This window comes from Spea bombifrons, chromosome 12, assembly GCF_027358695.1.
Source record: "Spea bombifrons isolate aSpeBom1 chromosome 12, aSpeBom1.2.pri, whole genome shotgun sequence".
In the NCBI taxonomy this organism is placed as follows: Eukaryota; Metazoa; Chordata; class Amphibia; order Anura; family Pelobatidae; genus Spea; species Spea bombifrons.
Genome location: NC_071098.1, coordinates 13,595,093 through 13,618,186, shown reverse-complemented (window position 1 = coordinate 13,618,186; position 23,094 = coordinate 13,595,093). Strand labels below are relative to the sequence as shown.

At 41.0% G+C, this 23,094-nt stretch overlaps 1 protein-coding gene across 1 annotated transcript; it reads left to right on the top strand.

Annotated features, from left to right (window-relative positions):
- The first annotated feature begins 3,515 nt into the window (after positions 1 to 3,515).
- HOATZ (HOATZ cilia and flagella associated protein) lies at positions 3,516 to 21,250 on the top strand. Its single transcript, XM_053452151.1, has 6 exons — positions 3,516 to 3,752; positions 6,140 to 6,178; positions 7,532 to 7,602; positions 17,245 to 17,304; positions 19,099 to 19,157; positions 20,995 to 21,250. The coding sequence occupies exons 1-5, from the start codon at positions 3,542 to 3,544 to the stop codon at positions 19,153 to 19,155; spliced, it is 438 nt and encodes a 145-aa protein (XP_053308126.1). The 5' UTR covers positions 3,516 to 3,541; the 3' UTR covers positions 19,156 to 19,157; positions 20,995 to 21,250.
- Positions 21,251 to 23,094: the final 1,844 nt, after the last annotated feature.

Genomic DNA, 23,094 nt, shown 5'->3' with positions numbered 1-23,094 from the left:
ATCGTCTGAACAAAGTTTTAAATGATCTATTTGCAAAGTATCTGGTTTATAATCAAGAATTATTAATGCGTAGTGTTCTCACACTCTTTTTGTAGGACCAGTTCCGAAGCTCACCAGCATGTCACAATCTTCCCACAGCAAACTGCATTCAAAAGTTTCTGATGAGCCCCATCCTAGCCCCCCACCCCTCAGGTTTAGATCATGACCGGCAGATACATAACTGTGGTATTAACATGTCTAATGTCAGCTATTACAAATACATCATGCGCTGCTTGATTGCTGAGCTGTCAGTCTGCATGTATTTAACTGCTTAACATTTGACAGCATCTTCATAAAGAACCTGTTTATTGGGCACTATTTACATAAACAAATGATCAGCTTTCAGCTTTGACAGAGACGAAAGGTGTGAGAAAGTGAAATTCCATACAGTAACACGTTGTCTTAAACAATTATGCTATACATTTACACAAGTTTGGAACAGAATCACAAATAAGTGGGCTCTGTTTCTGGGTGTTTTGTGAAACGATTGGTCAAGACCTGAGTTTCTTGGCTAATCCTACACAATTGACCTTATCCTATTATATTACAATATAATGCCTGGATCTTAATCCCTTAGAAGGCCATCACATTAATAAAGGATTAGGTGGTGGGACATGGTAAATGTTTGTCCTGAAGTGGACTAAAGTTTCGGCGTGTGGCTTAGTACCCAAATATAATTACCGTATTGACTCGGATATAGGCCGCCCCCGTATATAGGCCACACCCTAAAAGTTTGGTGCTTTTTTAAAGAAAAAGTTTTTTTCTTTAAAAAAGCACCAAAAAAACATGTTGCCACTCTGTCTCTCCCCCCCCCCAGATATGCTGCCACTGTCCTCCTCCCCCCTCTGAGCACATCCGAGAGTAGGATGCAGGTCCCCTGCACCGCTGCGGGGGATCTGTATCCTAACCCCGCTGCCTGCCCGGCGCCCGGGACTGCATGTCCCGGGCTTCGGGCGCTAGACCCCGAATATAGGCCGCACCCCCACTTTAAAGACTTAAAGTGGGGGGAAAAAGTGTGGCCTATATTCGAGCCAATACGATATAAAGAACTACAGTAAATGGCACCCACAGAATGTTCAAGCCGTTTAAGACAAAGTAAAAAAATACATATTTTATTGTAATTCAATGTAAAAATGTATAAAAGGCTCCCACAATCACGCTCAAATACACAGATCAGCTATAACATTAAGAACACCTGTCTAATATTGTGTGGGTCCCCCTTTTGTCGGCAAAACAGCCCTGACCTGCTGAGGCATGGACTCCACTAGACCTTTGAAGGTGTGCTGTCCTATCTGGCACTGAGACATTAGCAGCAGATCCTTTAAGTCCTGTAAGTTGTGAAGTGCGGATTCCATGGATGTATCCGGGGGCCATGTGATGTAAAAGAAAATGTGATCCATCAGAACCTTCTTCCATTGCTCCGTGGTCCGGTTGTTATGCCCACGTGCCCATTGTAGGCTATTTCGTCAGTGGACAGGGTTCAGCATGGGCTCCCGGACTGCTCTGCGGCTACGCAGCCCCATACGCAACAAACTGCAGTGTACTGCGTGTTCTGACACCTTTCTATCAGAACCAGCATTAAGTTAATCAACAATTTTAAGCTACAGTAGTTCGTCTGTTGGATTTGACCACACGGGCCAGCCTTTGTCCCCTACGTGCATCAATGAGCCTTGGCCGCCCATGACCCTGTTACTGGTTCACAGCTTTTCCTTCCTTGGACCACTTCTGATAGGTACTGACCACTGCAGACCGGGAACACCACACAAGAGCTGCAGTTTTGGAGATGCTCTGTCCCAGTCATTTAGCCATCACAATTTGGCCCTTGTCAAAGTCTCAGATCCTTACGCCTGCCCATTTTTCATTGCTTCTAACAAATCCACTTTGAGGACGAAATGTTCATTTGCTGCCTAAAATATCCCACCCACTTACAGGTACCATAATAACAAGATTATAAGCGTTATTCGCTTCACCTGTCAGTGGTCATAATGTTATGGCTGATCGGTGTATACTCTCTCACTGTGAAGAGAATCCACATTGAACAGATCAAAATATCAAATAACAGTGCATTTATTTCATCAACAACAAGCACTGTGTTCTCATGCTGTTCTTATATTCCTAAGTAGAATATGGTTGCAGCGTAATAATCAAAACTCAATCCTGTATCTTCCATCCAAATACCCATAGGTATACCAATAGAGTTGCTCGTACGGACATTTAAAATCCTGGCGCCAAAGCTGCTGCCTAGTGCGTACCGCGTTAACCCCATATTAACCCCTTCCACAAAAGATGCCAAACACGAAGAAAAGAAACGAACACGGAGAGTGTACAAGAATATTCGCCCGAACCGAACGCAGGAAGGGGCGAATATTTGTGGAATATCCCCCACGAAGACGAACACGAAGAGTTGGCCTGCGCCCAAATCTAATTATTATTATACTGCGCAACATTTGAAATGAGCAAAGAGGGCCACGTGCTTTCTGGGATACTGTTAGAGGACTGATTAGCATTTGGCAGGGATTTCTATGTGACTTTGGGATCTACTTATTGCTATATATTCAAACCTGTCAGACATAAGAGAAGAATGATGCATTTTTTCTACACAATGTAATTTAAACAGATGTGTTCTCGTGTGTTTCTATCTATTACTGTAACTTTTATGGATGTGGGACACTGCGATACCCTCTAAATATTCCGAGCTCCAAGAAAGTGGGGCAGAAAGAAAGAGAAAAGGATATGGATCCCATAAAGGGACTGTACCTCCTAAAAGGGGACTCTTGGGAGGTACTTTTATAGATAACCTCCGACAGGGTTATAGAAAAGCAGCCATAACGGCTTCTGACTTTTAACCCCACTGTTACTAGTGAGGATCACAATACAGGGGTTACAGGGGAATTTTGGTAATTTGCGCTGATAAAACCGTGCAGGGGATCCAAGTTGTGGCCCTAACATTCGCCTCATTATTAAACTATAGTTTGGTGTTCTGCCCTCTCAGGAGAAAGCACAGAAAAGCGGTACCGGCGCTGGTAATTTACGCTTTAATTCAGTGCAAGTTACCCCCAATGCAGAGTATTGCCAGTGAACAGAAAATCTTCCCGCTTTTGAATTGGCTGGGGGGGGGGGTTATGGGTATGGGGGCTTTACCCAAACTTTTTATGTGACTTTATCACATGATGGCTGTTTATGTAACAGAGGAAGACATGTAGAGGAAGTGTAATGTGTTTTATTTCCCTGTTATTATACACATTACTGTGACTTTAGGCCTACAGAGCACAATGATACACTCATACCCAGCAAACAGTGCGAGGAAAAGACTGTCCCTGCTAAAGAGCGACGCTTGGGAGGTATGCAGCAATAACTGGAGGTTCATTTTGATGGTGAAGCGTCCTGTGACCAAGGCAACAAGAGCTTCCGCTGCGTGTTTGAGCTGGGCGTTGTGTAGTCATGGAGACGGCAGCGTCCCAAAGTAACCATGGTAACGGAGCGAGGAACTGCTGTGAGTCCTATGGCAGCTTCCGGTGTCAATCAACCATCTCTGATGGAGAGTGACAAAGATATATACGGCGATTTCACCGTATTTACCGGCTCATCCGAGCAGGACGTCATGTGCTGTAAAATCTTCTGGAATTCGGTGACTTTACAGCCGCCGCTGGAATCCAGACTGGTGTCCGGGGACATGGAGCAGCGACTGAAAGCGGCCGGCAGCCCGAAACTGCGTGAGTACCGGGGGGGGGGGGGTCTGCGATAATAACGCGGATGGAGTGGATGCTCAGGGAGAGATATAAGTAAGTTGGCGAGGCAGATTTACAGGAGCGAGAAGTGAGTAGGAGTGAAGGTGGACAGGTGACAAGTTCTCCAGAAAGGATGTGGGGCGGAATAAGTGAAAGCATGAGTGACAAATCAAGCGATAAGGTAGAAACAGTAAGGACGCGGCGCAGAAAAGAGCAACTATACCGAAAAATAACCAAAGTAGTCAGTAGAGGAGTACAGACAGGGATACGATGATTTAGTAATCCAAAGATTCATCCCTGCTGAGCAACAATATTAATGCTGGCCAGTACACCTGTGCTCTGGAGTCAAGCACGATATCAAGACGATTGCCAATGATAAACTTCATTTATTATCGATACATATGTATGTGTATATATATATATTAAATATATATATATTAAATATATATAAAGTATACTTACTGCTCCTTTGCCTAAAATGTATTGAAATCATATAAATAAAAGTAAATAGAATTTTGGAAATATTGTCAGTTTGTGGTAAGTGATGCTCTTACCTAGATGGAAACCGAACACAACAAGAACCTTTTTGGCCAAAATCCATAAGTGTACTTAATTGTAAATTTAATGCAGAATGCTTTGAAAAATGGATCCTCCAGGCCATAGCTTTGCCTTGGCATCTGTCCGCAGATGTCACATAGTGCCAGCCTTGTCCCCAAACAGCTTGAGTGCCACCTTTGCTCCAAAAAGCTTCTCTGTGCCACCTTTGTCCCCAAAACAGCCGCCTGCTGGATATAAGTGACCAACACACTGTGCTTCCCCTCAACCGACTAGATTGTAAGCTCACAAGAACAGGGCCCTCTTCTCCTTTTGTTCCTAATTGTTTATGATTTTAAATTGATCCTACCAACTCTGATTGTAAAGAACTACGGAATCCGCTATATAAATAAATGTAATGTGTATGAAGCCCACAGCCAGACATTCCAGGATCGGAACTGTTACGCTGGCCCGTGGGCATTTGCCAAATGCCCTGTGCCCTTCTGTCCTGATGCCAGACCCTTTTTAAACCTAATAGTTTTAGTGCAGCAAGCTGGCAACGCTCAGAGCTCCTCTAGGAAGCCATTAAAAAATACCCAAAATACATTCACCTCGCTTTTCTTAAAATGCCCCCCCAACAAAAAAAGAACAAGGCGGGCAGCTTTCACCAGGAGCCCCAACTGCACTGATCACAGTAATATTTCCTAAAACCAACCCCCTGCCAGCTTCTCCCGTACCCGTTACAAAAAATCCCATGGCCAGGGAGATTGCTATTAACCCCCTGCGTGCCACTCATTAACCCCCAATGCCATTGTGTTGGAGCTCAAGTATCGTGTTTTATGACAGCATAGAAGGGGTTAATGTCTTATTGGGAGGTAATTATTATATATCCAGAAATACTATGCAGAAGATATCGATAGGTAAAGAAACAATAAACCAGCTTCCCATTACTGATCGTGTGAATCAAAAATACAGCTAATATAAGATATATTATTCTCTCTGCAGCGTAATATACATTTGGTTTATAATCTATACAGATATATGTCTATGCAGAATGCTGCTTCGTGAACTATGCTATATGTTCTGGACTCCGACAGCTCTGGCCGGATCATTAATCCACTAATCGTTACATTAAAAAGGTTTCGACTGCGCCAAACAATACTTAAACAGCCATGTCAGGGAAACACGAATAAAAAAAATCAATTGGAATCCGCTTTTGGAGCATTGATTGCATTTAATGAAATGATTCTTCGGGCCGTGTGAAAAATGTGCACTAAAATAAGATGAATAAAATGCTCATGGTGAGTGATTCATTTCCACAATCACATGTGAAATACTAATATTTCCACATCAGTAAACAAATTGTAACCCCTTTTATAGACGTTTCAAAAGGTTTGAGTTCATTTCATTTACTGAGAGGGTGATAGATACATGGAATGCCTCCCAGCAGAAGGGTTAGGGTCCAATGCAGTCAGGGAATTTAAACATGCATGGGATAGGCTTAAAGCTGTACTGATCCTAAGACAAGACCCACGACTGATTAAAGTCTGAGTTTTTACATCAGCTTCAGATGATGATCTATTTATTATATATAATATTATATAATTAATATCTAATAGATATTATATATCATACATTATATATATTCATAAACTGTAAAAAAAAATATATATATTTTTACACTTTATTATCTATGCCTGGATAGACTTCATTGAATGTCTTCGAGTTACATTTACTATCATACACTTAGCATTAGTAGGCATTATTGATTATGGGGGATATTCATTGGTTTAATTTAATATATGATAAACGTTCTTTCTTTCTTTTTGGCTCATTAGGAAGGAACTCTGCTCAGCAACAATTGTTAGAAGATCTCAGTAAGTATAAGACATGATGCTCCAGGAGAACAGAATGAACAGCTTTGGATAATCGCTCACAGATTCTACAATGTTATTTTAATTAGTATTGGCCAATCCTTTCCTGTTTATAAATGATAAATCATATTTAGGTTTACCGTGTTTCCCCGAAAGTAAGACAGTGTCTTACTTTCTTTTTATCCCTAAAAGCCCCACTATGTCTTACTTTCGGGGTATGTCTTATATTGGGAAAAAATTGTCGAATTTTTTGTTTTAACCAAAAAATTAACATTTATTAACAACCTGAACAGTATTGTATTCACCACAAAACAGGTCCACACACACATATACACCAATCCACACACACATATACACCAATCCACACACACATACACCAATCCACACACATATACACCAATCCACTCTCACTTAATGCTTTCCTACCTTTCCTTTCTTCTTTCAGCTTCTTTTCCTCCTCTTCGCTCCTCTTCTTCAGTTCTTGTCTCCTTCCGGGTCAGAGGGCACAGACAGCGGTGGGCGCGGCTTCAGTGTTGTGCACCGGGATCTGACAAGAAACCCCGGCGCACAACAGCTGTTGCCGCGCAGATCACAAGGGAGCGGTATCGGAGGTCATTAACAGACCTCCGGCTCCCTTGAGTGATTTTAAGCCGGGTTGAACCCGGCTTAAAATCACTCAAGGGAGCCCGAGGTCTGTTAAAGACCTCCGATACCGCTCCCTTGCGAGCCTGCTCCTCCAGCGGCGGACATTACTGTCCGTCTCTGGAGGGGTGCCGGGTGCCGCAGGTTGGCACCCCCTGGAGTGTGGCGCCCTGTGCGGTCGCACACCCCAAAGGTCGGCCCTGCTCTAAGGGGCCGGCCTTAGGGGTCTGCGGCCGCACAGGGTTTAAATAAAAACATCGGGGGTTTTTTTCAACTTTATTTAACATCCTCCATGTTAAATAAAGTTAAAAAAACTTTATTTAACATCCCCCGTGTTTCCCCGAAAGTAAGACATATGTCTTACTTTCGGGGTACGGCTTATATTAGCTGACCCCTCTGAAACTCCCGATACGTCTTACAATCGGGGGTGTCTTACTATCGGGGAAACACGGTATGATTCAGAAAAGTTCTATAACCAGTCCCTCCTTGGGAAGCAAACCCTATATATATATATATATATATATATATATATATATATATAATATATATAATATACACACATGACAGGGTGGATTATGTATAAAGAATGCTTCTGCTCCAGTCATTTTTTTTTTATCTTCAGTCATCATCTTGACACATATTCAGATGACATTTAATCTGCAGTTACTTCGTGACATTGTAATTTAGCTAAACAGCTGTAATTTTGCCTTTTAGAAACTGAATATTTCATACTTGAAGCTCAGAAAGAGGAACGACTGAAGCAGAAAGCAGTTTATCTAGAGAAGGTAACATGTTTGCAGAGGATCAGATGTTCCTTGTTTATGTTCAATAAAATTGTTTTTGTATTCTTGTCGATAATAACCCTTTTATTTATTGGTAGCGTATCAAAGGTCTGCCCGTTTTACTTTGAATTATTCTTTTTCCACTAATCCTCATGAAATCAGTGTTGTCCGTTTCTCTCTTTTCTGTTGAGGGGAAGGACCGGGTAGATACTCAGCAGATATCTCTACCCCCTTACTACAAGGTAGAGCCCTGCGCAGGACTGTTTTCTTAATCCCGCTCCCGCTGAATTTCTGACCACTCCCGCCCGCTCCCGCAACATATGTGTTCCACTCCCGCCCACTCCCGCAACATGTGTGTCTGATCCCGCCCGCTCCTGCAAACATAATTCACATTCATCCCATCATTCACAGATACTCATTCATTCCCTCATTCACGCATACTTATTCATACAAACTCCCCCACCCCCTTACCTGAACTTCAGATTTCCTAGCATCTCTTCTCTTGCAGCCCGCAATACCCAAAAAACTGCCCGCACCCGCAATTTTTTTGACGGGTCCTGAGGAACCCGCATCCCGATGCAGTCCTCTACTATAGGGTTAACATGGGGTGTCGCAATAAGCTGCCTCAACACTTATAGGCAATCACACTTAATGATTTGTACTTTTATCATTTTCTTTTGATCTATTCATAACTCTTAGGCTAGGTTTCCATTTGGTTTTTTTTTGCTAAAAACGCCTATAGCGCCACCTGGCGTTTTTTTTGTGAAAAACGCATGCAGCCAGATGTTAGCTGTTCTTCAATAGGAAATCGCAAAATGCCATTTCCACTTGGCGTTTTTCTGTTTGGCGTTTTTTCAGTCCTCTTTGGCGTTTTTCTGCTTTTTTGGGCTCTGTGGCAGTTTTCCAAAATCGCAGCATGTTGACACTCTGGCGTTTTTTGCAAGAAATCTTGGCGTTTTTCCTCCAATAGAAGTCTATGGGAGAGAAAAAACGCCATGAAAAAGCCATGTGGGTTTATTGCCTTGGCGTTTTTATGGCGTTTTTTCCACAGTTACAATGCAGAGGATGGACCCAGTATCTGTGTGTCCTACGAGAAATAGGCTGAAAACAAACAGTTTCACACAAAACAAAGTCCTGGACTGGTTCATATTGAATTTTACACCATTTGGAACAAACATGCCATTACAAACAAACATACCCGACGCATCAACTGGATCCTGCGTGCCAAAAGCAACAGCAAACAATTTGCACCATCATTTGGGGCCAATCTTCCCAGAGGAGCAGACATTCGGAATACAGCATGCCTTACAAACCACAGAAAAGAGACAAAAGGGTCTACCAAGTAAATGACATCAGGAGAGGGCAGATACTTGCCATTTATCCCAATCCCTTTTAGCTGGGTGAAACTTCTAACTTGTAAAGGCTGGAAAAACTGCCTAAGGTCAAAAAAAGCAATTTCCACAGAAAGGCTAAAACGCCAGAAAAAACTGCAGAAAAAACGCCAAAACGCAGGTAAATGCAGTGGCAGTTTTCTTGGCAGTTTTCCTGGCGTTTTTCATCAAGAAAAAAACGCCGGACAAAAACCCAAGTGGAAACCTAGCCTTAGGAAGGTGGGGTGAAATCTGTGACTTTGCTTTCCCTGCTTGTCTGTGCAGCAGTTGGGTTGAGTTGCTTGTGGAGTTCAGGTAGCAGCAGTACATATATACAAAAGCAGGTAACCCTGCGCAAGGTGACACATCAACCTGCGAAACCCCCCAACAGTGCTATAAAACACATGAATAGATTAATGATTCCAGATCTAGATAATAATAGAATACTATACCTTCCCAAAAATCACGGAGAGCAAATGGTTAAAAGTAAAAAATAAAGAAACATTAAATACAATAAAGAAAGTGTGATGGCGATACTGAACTAATACAGCAATATCAATTTTCATTCTGTCTATGACTCCCCATTGGATCACTTGGTAGAAGTTATTTTGTATTCGCTTCATTGTAGCTTTTTGTCAAAGAATCCATGACCGCTATTTGAGGGTTAATCAGGTAGTCGAATAGCAAACTATGCGTTTCAAACACTCTTTACACCTGTTAAGGCTCTTTAATTCTCAACCTATAGTTTTGGCCTCCTCGTGATGTTTCGAACCTTCTACAACATACAGTTTATCTTCCGTGAAGGGAAATCATTTCACTAATTCTAATGAATAGAGGATCCTATAGATTTGTCTTTGGAGATTGATCGTTGTCAGAAGGATGTATGGTCCACTTAGGGCATGAGTGGACAGATGTCAGTGGGAAACTAAATGTATAAAAGGGCATAACACAGCGGTGCATTTCTAAAATGATTGCAGAGAACGGTTAAAAAGCTTCCTGTACTTCCCTTTATATATATATATATATATATATATATATATATATATATATATTTATATATATATATATATATTAATGTTTTTTTCAGGTAATTAAAAAGATGGACGTTTCTACCTCTGGATCATTAATTAGATAGGCTTTAACCCTTTTGACTCTACACTGTGTTTGAACCGGCAGATTTGTTGGAGCGCCATACACCCTATATATATTTTGTTGACACATTTTACAAGCATCTCGTCAGATGTAACGAGATCTTTTGATTGCCAATAAAGCTTGCCATTAGAACACAGTCTGCGCTGGCATCCACTCATTGATTGCTGATGTTTCCATGAGATGGAGCATTTTAATTATTTTATTTACAAGAATCCGTCTGTGTTTAGCTTGTAAATTTGACTGGAAACTTCCCAGAACACTGAGCATTTATCCTAATATATAAAGAGAAAATACTCCCGGAGGAACATCGAGTTTTATATGGAAATGGGGCTTAAATGTTCAATTCCCCATGAGAGTATTAATCTTAACTAAACTACCGTAAAGAATCCTTTACACATAACTTATTGAGCATCAAGAATTGAATGTTATGAAATCGAAAATAATCTTTAAAATCGATTGGCCCTGAAGATTCCCCTATTTTTTATTTTTTTACATTGGATATACTGTAAACACATACTTGGTTAGTGGAACTTGGTATGGTCCATCCACTTCAAGACTACATGTTGAGTGCTCTGAGATGTCCATCATGCATGCTGCTGTTGTAATGAGTGCTTATTTATATTATTATTTGTTCTAGGTGTTTTTCACCCATTTTTGTTATTATTATTATTTATTGTTTTTATATAGAGCCAGTGTAAAGCACTATACAATGGGGCCATTAAAAAGCTTGATGTATCGAAAGGGTTGAAGTGTAAAAAAAATAATAATAATCTAACAAATGGGTTAAAGCTATCAAAGGAATATCTTAATGTCTGTCTGATTTGGATTCTAAACTAAACAAGTATGGGCATACCTAATTTCAATAACCAATTCAATTAGATTACAAATGGATTCCATCAATTTTAAGCTCAGCCACTTAGAGGAATATTATTAATGCTAAATAATTAAATCTTTAATTTCCAATTCCATCAGAAGTCAGGGCTATTTTATATTTAACTACAGAAAATTGGATGGATCCTAATTAAAGCTTTCTCCGTATGGGTTTTCTCCAAGTTGCTCGACTGAATGCTTTCGAGATTTTATCACGCTCCCATGATATGGCATTTTGTGGCAAACAGTATTTCTGTTTGTTATAGGGCATAACATTCTACCTCTGTAATGGAAATGACAATCAATCAGGGAATGCCAACATTCTTACTTAAAATGGTGCGCCAACTATGGAAACTGCAAACCGCCATCTTCTTCTGCATAGACAACACAGCCTAACCATGCGCTGCCCACCTGATACCCCCAATGCCCATATGCCACCTCTTTGTATATGCACAGTGTCATTTTTACTGCTTCTGTTGTGCCTTTATATTTAAAATGATTGTCAAAACCATCCCAAAGGTACAATTAATACATTACAATAACTTAGCACAAGTAACAATAACAAGTGGCTTAATGGTTTAAAAGGTAATTGCATAATGTGTAGGAGGATTTAAAATTTTAATCGAGGTCCGCGGGACCATTAGTAATTTCCATCAGAAGAGTCAGCGTTATGTCAATTTAGACAATAATGGAAATTGCCATTGATTTGTAATGACGGTTAAATTGAGCAGATACAGCTTCATCTACGTTCATTGGTAGCGGTCCAGGCAGCACAGTAACGCTTGCTGGTAGACTCTATGGATAGAACGTTACGGTGAAGAAAACGGGAACCGGGGGGGGGGTCTTAGCTGGAGTGTTTGATTCATCCAGTTCTGCTTTTTTTCTACACAAAACCATGAGGATTTAGGTCAGTGATACAAACATACCCACCAACATTCTGAGTTCCTAGAAAAGACACATCAGAGGAGCAGAGAGGTCGAGGATTTTGGGTCCCAAAGTGGGCCTGCTGCTTCTAAAGGGTCATCTGGAAGAGATATATTATACCATGTATATTGTCTACTGTTGTGAGGGATATAATCTTAAGTATATATGCAAAATCAGGGAACATTGTTTTTCTTGATGTAAAGTCTTAATTACCGTATTTATCGGCGTATAACACGCACTGGTGTATAACACGCACCCCCATTTTAACAAGGAAATTTGAGTAAGAAAAAATTATTTTAACTTGGAAGCTATGAACTTAATGTTGGAATAATATTTATTACATTATAACATTTATTATAACATTTATACTACTTATAAGGCAAATATGAAAGAAAAAGCACCTCTTTGAACAAAAAAACTGAACAAAAAAAACTTCATCAGAATCACTGCAATCTGGGAAACCACACACACACACACAGTAAGACACACACAGTAAGACACACACACTCAGACACACACACAGTAAGACACACTCACACTCAGACACACACGCTAAGACACACACACTCAGACACACACAGTAAGACACACACAGTAAGACACACACACACTCAGACACACACAAACTCACACACACACAGTAAGACACACTCAGACACACACACTCAGACACACACAGTAAGACACACACTAAGACATACACACTCAGACACACACACTCAGACACACACACTCAGACACACACACACTGATACACACACACACTGACACACACACACTGACACACACACACTAAGACACACACTTAGACACAGACACAAACAGACTCAGAGACACATACAAACGCACTCAGACACACACTCAGACACACACACTCAGACACACACTCCCTAAACCCCCTTCTCAGGATCTCCCCTCTCCCTCCCTAACCCCCCTTCTCAGGATCTCCCCTCTTCCTCCCTAACCCCCCTTCTCAGGATCTCCCCTCTCCCTCCCTAACCCCCCTTCTCAGGATCTCCTCTCTCATTCCCTAACCCCCCTTCTCAGGATCTCCCCTCTCCCTCCCTAACCCCCCTTCTCAGGATCTCCCCTCTCCCTCCCTAACCCCCCTTCTCAGGATCTCCCCTCTCCCTCCCTAACCCCCCTTCTCAGGATCTCCCCTCTCTCTCCCTAACCTCCCTCCCCCCGGTCACTTACCTTCAACTCCTGTGTTGGAAGCGTGAGGCGTTTGTCTCGGGTGCCGGCGCTTCACTGCTGAGCGCCGGCGTCTGACGTCATATGCACCCGAGACGAACGCCTCACGCTTCCAACACAGGAGTTGAAGCGCTGAGGCAGGCGGCGGCGGCCGCCGCCAGCAGAGGAGTCCTGGATTTCTGTCAGTCAGGGGGGCCCGAGAGTTGCCGAGTGGTCGTCTTCAGCAACCGCTCGGCACCCCTTGGGCCCCCCTGACTGGCAGAACTCCAGGGCCCGGTCGCAGTTGCGACCCCGGTAGTTCCGCCACTGGCTCTAGGATTTATTGGCGTATAACACGCAGGTAGGGTTTCAGCTTCATATTTTAGTTAAAAAAGTGCGTGTTATACGCTGATAAATACGGTAGTCCTTGGTCTAGATAGCTTTTTGCCTATCCCATGCATGTTTAAATGCATGGTTTTTTTGGTGTATGTATATGTGTGTATATATATATATATATATATATATATATATATATATATATATATATATATATATATATATATATATATATATATATATTACCTAGCCACTAACGCAAGACAAATTCAAGTAAGATTTTTGCCGCAAAGACAAGATGGCAGCCCAGCTTTGGTTGTTTATATATCTAAAGGTAGAGATAAATATAAATGCTTTGGGGTTTTAGCTTCTTCACATGTTGCAAATTGTGCTGGTGAACAATTTGGGGAATAGCAACAGGTCCATTGTGTCCTACAAATATATGCTACATTAATTAAGGGCGTCAGTAAGTGCTGCTTCATGCGTGGAGAGTACAATTTGTGGTTTTTATTATGCTCTTCAAAACTCCCAGCATCCAAAACACTGCAAGTGAAGCAGGTGCTACTTAGCAACAGAACCCTGTTATTTATCCCTAGCCTTTTCCTATTTGAACCCCTTACTCTTTACAGACTCACACCTTCTGTATATGAACTAGTTAACTCATACCTCCCAACCATCGCCTGGGGACAGTCTTGATTTTCAGGCACTACCCTGCTGCCCTGTGCTTGCGTGATGTGGGGATCGTGAGCTGGTTGGGGAGATGCTGTATCTCCCCTGACCAGCCCTGCAAGCAGCGAAATTGATGATGGTGCTATGTGCTTTTCTAGCACATATCTCTATCATACACGTTAAAGCTAAGCACCACAAAGTGACTGAATGGGTCGGGTAGACTGATGGTCCAGCCCTACCTCGAACCACTTTACTGCCCCCCCCTGCCACTAACCATGCCCCAGGCCCGGCCTGTCTGCCCCCCCCCCAACAAAGGGGAACATGGGATATGTTGGGAGATATGTGGTTAAAATCGTCTTCTCTTACCACTGGTCTCTTTTGTTATCCTCTCCTGGTTGTGAATAGAGCAGACCCCTTTAAGATGTGCGCTCCCCTCTTTTCTGATGTTAGAAATCAGCAAGATATATGGCCAGAAGGATTTGATTGTGTTTCCCAAAATAATGTTTTTAGCAACAACCGTACAAATGAAAAAGAGTGCTATAGGTATTTTAAATGTATTTTGGATAATTTACTGGTATAAGGAGCTGTATGAACTGGTTGATTATTCAATTATAATGAGCTCTACCTCTGACAGAACATGCTGTACTGTAGAAGAAGACTTAAGCAGTTGGCCTGGCTCGCTAAAGAGATTGTTTAAATTGAAACCTTGTCTGCTTTATGGTCAGAATAAAAGTCACCGTTTGGAGATTGGAGCCATGCTAGGTCTTCTTTTCGTATTTCAGTTCTGTGTGGGGATAAAGCTAGTTAGGGAGAACTGGCCCAGCAAGCTGTGAGATTAATCCTTCTCTTGTGACCACCTTGCCACGTATCAAAGATGAGCTCTGAAATATGAAGTCGTATGATGGCAATCATGGTATTCTGCTTCAATACACCGCAAGCTGGTAAAGTGGATCCTGCCACTTACAACAACCTACAAACCATGGGCACCTGAAGTGCTGGGGTCTATGCTCTGGTTCACCAGAAACTGCTGTTAAGGTTCTGTCATTATGAGATACTTGTTTTTTGCTGTCCTCCTCTAAGAGACATTTACCTTTCATATTTGACTTACAGGGGTGATAAAATTAGCCATCTTCAAGGCGGAATTATCTTTTTATAATTTATGCAACCCAGGCCTGGACTGGGGATCTGGCACATCGGGGAAATGCTTTACACTCACTCAATGTGCCTCTCCAGCCTCTCATAGGATGCTGCTGTGTCGGCTTGCCAGCTAGATATGCCCAGCCACATGCTACATGAGCATAAAAACGTAACATGGCCACACATATCCAGCCCCCACATGTACTCACGTCATCAGGAGGCTGCCAGCCTTAAAGTGCCATGTCCGCCTCGTCAACGCCAGTCTGGCCCTAATGCAGCCCAAGGGTGGCTTGACATAATTCACCTGGCTTCATGTAATAAAATAATGTTTTTTTCCCCATAAAACAATAAAGCTCCAATTTCCATTGCAAGCTGTAAGTAAAAGCTTCCACTACAGACTCACATTGATAATAAAATATTAGTAAAGTTTGCATTTTGTACCAATTGTCTAAAATCCTTGAAGTTTTATTGTTCAGTTACCCTAAAATAATTTTTTTCGCATTGAATTTGCTTTACTTCCTTACCATAACTTGCGTAGTTTGTGTAGCAGGTCTGAGTGGCCCTTTAAGTAAATAAAAATCCTTTATCTGATTAAGTTTGTTTCGCATACCCCATATATTTTATCCACATTGCATCCAATTTACGCCAAGGAATTTATAACACTTTCAACATGGGCTGTGTAAGCCGGCAAATTTGTTGTCATTCCAGTAAAAAAAAAAATCTCAATTTTATGTAAAAAGAGTGTGTCTCAAGCCAAGGGAATAGAGCCAGATGAACAAATCTTTCTAGTAGACGCTCGAAGAAGCTGAGCTGGGCAACTCGGTGTATTCTGCAAGTCAGCAAATGCTCGTTTCCAATTAACTGCAGACCAGAGCTTCTTATCCATTAGGATACATTAAACCATCCCTTCCAAATCGCATCAGCCGCAAAGCGACGTTTCCACAATTTTACATAAATTTCAGGTGCAATGGAAGGCCACGTTTTGAAATTGCACATTTCTGGTTTGTAAATAATCCACTTTAGTACTTTGGAAATAATAGTTGGAGGTGATAACCTACAGAGAGTAGCAATACCTCTCATGTGTCCCACTTTAGAGGGGTCAGTCCTTCATTTGGCCCTACAGTAAATACATATTTCCCTCTCTGCCCCCCCCCCGGATGTTTCTCTTTTCTGTCTGCTTAGATGTTTGGTGGGTACTTCATGTTCTAAAGGCAAAACAGTTCATAAGACTATAGGTGCACGAAAAATTATTAACCTTCTGTCTGATTTTCTCCACTTTTGCATATTTTTGGCTATATAAAATGAAATCTGAGTCAAATATCCACACATAATCCTCACATACTTTAATATTCCATTGAAAATGTATGAAACACCCAATGCTCATGTGAAAAAATAATTGTCCCCTTTGACTCAACATCTACTGTAGTTCCGCAACCGGTGGCGGCAATAACTGCAGTTAGACACTTTCCGTAGTTATCGATCAGTCTCTGAAAGGGCCGTAGAGGTTCCACTGCTTTAACTGAATGCCGTTCGTGGGGGTTCCAGCTTGAACTGTTCATTTTGGTAATAAAATTTCAACGGAGACTTTGACTAGATCATCATAACGCTTTTTTTGTTCTTCAGCCATTCTTATCTAGACAAAGTTGTGTGTTTTGGAGTATTTTGTTGCTTTGTTGTATCTTACAGATAGATGATCTGATGTTCTTCTGTAGAATTCTCTGATACAAAGAAGAATAAAAATGGTTCTTTCATTGACAGAAAGTTGTCCAGATCCTGATGCAGCAAAGCATACCTAAACCATGATAATGTAATCACCATGTATGAGCACATTTACTTTTGACCAGACATAGTAGTGTCCATGTTCCTCAAAAGGTCCTACTGTTCCACTAACTAGTTGCACAAAGCCACAGTCCGATACGGGTGGGATGTCTACATACATACATATCTATCCAGTGCTAAAGCCATGCTTACTAAAACCAATAACTTCACAAGCGTTCAATGTATTTTCTTAAAGGCCAAAAGAAGAGAAGAGATTATAGCACTTTTGAAGAAACAAAGAGAAGATCGGATGAAGGTAATATGAACAATAATTAGACATAGGGAATGCATTTTGTATGATGGGTGGACCTGTTTCATGTGAAGCTCATGGTTTATCTCATGCCCTATACATTTAATAAAGTCCTGCAAGCGTATGTGGTATATAATTGCACGGTCATTATATTGATACTGCAGTAAGGAGATGTGATATACTGTATATCAATGTGCCAATGTTACTACTAGTAATTTATGAGAACATTGCACACCAGTGTTCTCAGCCTGCCATCCTGATCTTTATCGATTGCTTTTTAAATGAAGTATTAATAATACATTGTGGGTTAGCCCGCTGCAGTGAGTTTCTTGCTGTAAATACAGTTCAACCCTTCAGCTGCCGAGTCAGCAATTGCTGATAAATGGCTATTGTTAGTAAACATCCGAGGCCAATCGCTCTGGAGCTTCCTGTTGATTGCAGTATTTGTGTAAAGCAATACTTTTTAGGGAAATAGAGAAAAACAAGAACAACAAGGGGTTACCTTAATTCACTTTTTTAACTTAAAATATGGAAGCCACTGGGTTCATTGCCTCTAGGTGGAATGCACTCAAGTGTTGGGAAGCAACTGCTGAGAAAGGGAAGCAGTAAAGAGGAGGAGTGATACAGATAAATAGGAGAGATAACAAGAAATGTTAGAGATATTGAGAAAGAGAGATGAGATAAAAGGTGGGGTATAATGAGAAAGGAAATATATATGGAGAAAGGGGAGGGAAGGGAAGAGAACGGAGAATGATAAAGAAAAAGGGGAGATGTTTGTGTTTGGAAAGTGTTTGCATGTTAGGGCAAGTTTGTCTAAGGACAAGTAAGTGAGTGGCTCCAAGGGCAAGTGTGAGACAAGATGTTTGCATGTAAGGGCAAGCTTGAATGTGCATATGTGTATGTATGGTTATATAGGCATTTGTAAGAGCAGTGTATATGTGTGTGTATGGGCAGTGTATATATGTGTGTATGGGCAGGCATGTGTAAGGGCAGTGTATATGTGTGTGTATGGACAGTGTATATATGTGTATGGGCAGGCATGTGTAAGGGCCGTGTATATGTGTGTTTTTGGGCAGGCACTTGTAAGGGTGGTGTATATGGGCAGAATATATATGTGTGTATGGGCAGGTGTCTGTAAAGGCAGTGTATATGTGTGCATGGGCATGTGTCAGTGTACAGCGCTACAATGAGTACAACCCTAGACTGTGTGGCGTGTTAAAATGAGTGTGTGCGGAATGTCAGTGTACAGTGTTAAACTGTGTGTGTCAGTGTACAGTATTAGGTCGTGTTGAGTATTAGCGTATGTTGTTAGACTGACTGTAAGATGAAATACAGTGTTAGACTGTGTTTGTTGTCAGTGAAAGAGTGTATGGGGAGGGTGTCCGTATACAGTGTTTGGGTGGAATATCCATATACAGTGTTAGAGTGTGTGTCAGTGTACATTGTTTGCATGCCAGTGTATGGGCCAGGAGCGTGGTGCGCACATGATGAGGGAAATGCAGAGGGTGGAGTAGTGAGCAGTGAAGAAGCTGTACAGAGTAGAGGACAGAGCGATTATTTTGTGTGCCTGGGTATGATGTACCTGTCACCCTGACTCACTTGCCCCAGCATAACAAATAATTGCTCTGTATAGCTTCTTTGCTGCTCAAAAGTATTCCCACCTATGTAAAAGAGTAGGGGAGCGGGGCCACCAGAGAATATACTTGCCTGGGGTGCCACTTGCCGAATGCTGATAATAATTCAATAATTGCTTAATCATATAACATTACGACCTAATCTCACTGTGTTTCGTTTATTTAGAAAGAAGCTGTTTCTCTGGCATATAAACCAGTCATGAAAGAGAGAGAGTCAAGGTAAGTGTTTTTATGATATGGTGACCAGTTCAGGTAGGGCCAGTCTGTTTTTAGCATTCTCAACCAGTACATCTCTCTGGCCCACATGGGCGTTATCACTGCCGGTCCAAGTGCTTCCAGCAGGTTCACTCAAAGCAATCTTTTTGAACGAGGCTCAGGGCTGCCAGCGATAACCCACATCAGTTCAGACCAGTATTTGGCCCAGCACGTTGCCAATATGTGTTACATGTAAACTGCTAAATGCCATGGCTGTCCCATGCGTGTGATCAGTTAAATAGATCCCTAGTCCTTCCCTAGTTTAGTGGCAACATTACCAGTTGGAAAGCTAAAGTATGAAATCAGAGCAGCTTCCAAAGGAATTAGTTACAGACTCAGTGACCCCAGGAATCGGTAACCCCGTTCACCCTGATATTGCTGTAAAATCCCTGAGATCTGGGGTTCCCAAGTATCCGGTCTTACCGCATAGAAATATATTCCATTATGTTACATCATGAAAGAGCAGATACCCTGCAGAGCAAGATATGCCTAGAGATTTATCTTTTCGCTCTTATTTATCTCATCTACCTGCTTAATTTATTATAAAAACAACCTCATTGGGAAATATTTTATGGCTAACATTTAATTAACCTATAAAGCAAATCTGAGTTTTTAACATGCTTCGCTAGAGCCATATTGAGTAATGTAGCCGTATTAGACATTTATTTTCTGGACACATGTCAGAATGTACGTGTTGTGTGCCGGCAGCTTCCTTTATTATGCAGATGTGTCATTTCCTTTAAGTAATTGATTTCCTTCTTCAAGGTAATATCTCACACGGTAGCACTATAGCTCATCAACATGTACAAATTAGATGTGTCCTGGAGAAAAATGGCTGATATGACATGCCTTGGGCAGACCTATGTGTGTTTATTCTGAGTATACAAGAGATCTTTATTGATTACTTTGTAATTTAATCAGCAAACTATTTCCTAACAGGCTGTTTGCCTGACATTAACATGACATAAGAAATATAGAATCATGGTATAGCTTTATGTATAGCTAAATTCTAAGGTAGCCAACTTCCAAGAGTCAGACACTTTTTGAACGACAACTAGTCAGTGGGCATATGGCTGTCGGAAGACTGAGAGTCATGGGCATTGTAGTTCAAAAACAGTTACATTCACATGAATCATTCATTCATGTGATTGTAAGGGATATGCACCAACAACAATTAAACCAGCTTTAACATAAACTCTTTCATATCATAATAAATAAAGACACTGACAACTTTGTATTGGATAAACAGGCCGTGGTCTTTTATTTAGCTTAGCAATGTAAGTTGCTACGTCCTTCATTCCCCACTGAAGGTTCTTATGCACAGCTAGCTTTTGTCTGAGAATCTCGTCGTAATTAAACCAAGATAATCCTCCAAATTTGTATATGCCTCTAAGACTGCTTCTAAGTGCTGAAACAATCCTGCACTTTTTCCGCTATGTTTCTCAGATAAAACACTAGCAAGAATACAGAACGCTTGAAGCCAATTATTAAACGATCTAGGAATCGGTCATGTTTTAGCAAGAATTCTTTAGATGCAGGTAATAAAGATAGTATATCCACATAGTCACCATTCCAAATCTTTTCCTTAATACCCAGACTCAAATGAAAACCAAGTGGTGACATTTCACATGCTAATGATTCCTTCATACATGACTCCCCCCAAGCCTGAGCTGGATTGGGAGACTGCATTTCTTTCAAAAAATACCAACCAGAGAACCTACTAATTCACCAAGCTTATCAATATTAGATTAAGAGTGGCACTGCTTACAAAATTCCATTTTCTGTTCTGCAGCTCAGGTCGAGACAGCCACGATCCCGGAGTACTGGAAGATATAAAGGCCGTTGAGCAGCTTAAATAATAATAATATAATGTGTATATGGTGAGGTGTATACCGTGGATCTTCACACCAGCCCCATCATCATGTTCTGCACAATTACCTTCTTCAGAACCATAGGGCCATGCTCGCATGTTACCCTCCAAAAACAGGATACTTTGTTGACTATTACTTAATCCTTGTTTTGTTACAATTGTAAATACTAGTTCACAATGTGCAAGAGATGTTAAACATTGCCTCCATAATATGAAAAGAGACCAGTTTCTACAAATCAACTTCAAAGCCAATCGACAGTTTCCACTTCTGGTATGCATATAAAGGCTTCTATATGGGGTTGAAATAACCATTTGAGAAAAAATGCAAATAATGTGGGGAGTCAAAACATTACCTAGCCCAGGCTTACATGTAAGTAGTCAATATTTCCTCCAACAGCCTCCCTCAGCCTTCCCTGTTGGGAAAAGAACCTTAACAAATTCTAAAACAAGTTAGCATCAGATGTCTTCCAATACTTCTGAGAGGTCTCAAAGCAAAGTTTCTAGTTATTTTTTTTTAATTGAAAGTTTCTCAATGATATAAAAAAGAGACAAGCGGTCTAGTTTATATATAATTTTTGGAACTTAATATAACTGACTTCAACACTATAACTACACATACTTCAGCTTCAGCCCATCTCACTAGATTCAACTCAACATTTCGTTAAAAATACCTTTGGCCTCCATCCATCGTAGAAAGATGCAGCATTTAACCAGGCTAAAGTTATTATTCACTTATTTCTTCCCCTTACTGATTGTTTTCGTAATTTTGCATTTCAAGCTTGTCACCAACTAAAGTCTTCTTTTAAAAAAAAGACCAAGTGGACAGATTTATGAAGATCGTTATATTCTTATGGTTTTGTAGCAGAACGCTCTTCTCTGCTCAATAATTGATATGTTGGCAGGTCAGCAAGTAAATAATGTTCTGAGTTGTACCATAATGTCTTTCAATAAAGACCTGATTCATTTCTCCCTACTTAGCACTGTCAAGTTTTTTGATTCTAGATACTTAGTGCACCTAAAAAAACTGTGGTCGTTCCATAAAGAGTTTGATGTGTCATGATGTACGGTGAGAGCATTGCCATTATTAGTATTTTATAAACGCATAATGATGTGGGATGAAACTAATTTGAAAAATAAAAAACTGTACAATTTGTTTTGTTGATGTTCTCCTGGACTAAAAAATAATAAGTGGTAGAAGTTCTGGATTTATCGTTCAGGTACCCTTGAACTATTAGGGCCATTGGCTACCCCATGCACATGGTCGGAGGGTCATTGGTATACAGTGGGTGAGGCTTGACGGAAATATGGTGTCACAATGGTGGAAGTGGGAAGTTTTAAGGTTAACCCCTCCCCCTTTTGACTTTAACGCCTCCCCTTTTGCCTTCTGGGAAAGATAGGTGATATAAAGCATCTCATACACCCTGCCCCGCATGCAGCTCATTGACTAGTCCTTCATGTTAAATACATTTCCACGACTAAATGTTGGAAACACATTTTGCTTCATTGATGTTTATTTAATGTGTTGTTGAAAGCTGAGTACAGCGTGGGGTTCTTCAGCTTCTGTTCTTTCCTATTACAAAAAATAAATAAAGTACAATTAGAAAACGTAATTTATTCTAAAGACCAAAGATGCTATGAAGGTAAAAATGTATCTCTGTTAACTCCCAATATCCAGGGTAATCCGAATGCTTCGATTGCTACTATCTATAGTTTTTACGCTAATTATTCATCCCACTACTTACTTTCCTTTCAACGATCTAGACCCTGTTTCCACTAATATAATCTCTTCCTTTCATCTGCTAAAGTGATGGTGTCATCTCTACCTCATTTATTTCTCCTTATTACTCAGGGTTACAGTTACAATCCATGCACTAATAGGCTCAAATGCCACAAGTACTTCTCCTCCCCACACACAAAAGCAATTAATGGGTGAGATACAGGCAAACCAAGATAGAGAATGCTAGAACAAGGCGCTACAAAGGGATACCAATATGGTCTGTTGGGTCCCATACACGAAGGACCTCTACAGAAGAGCTT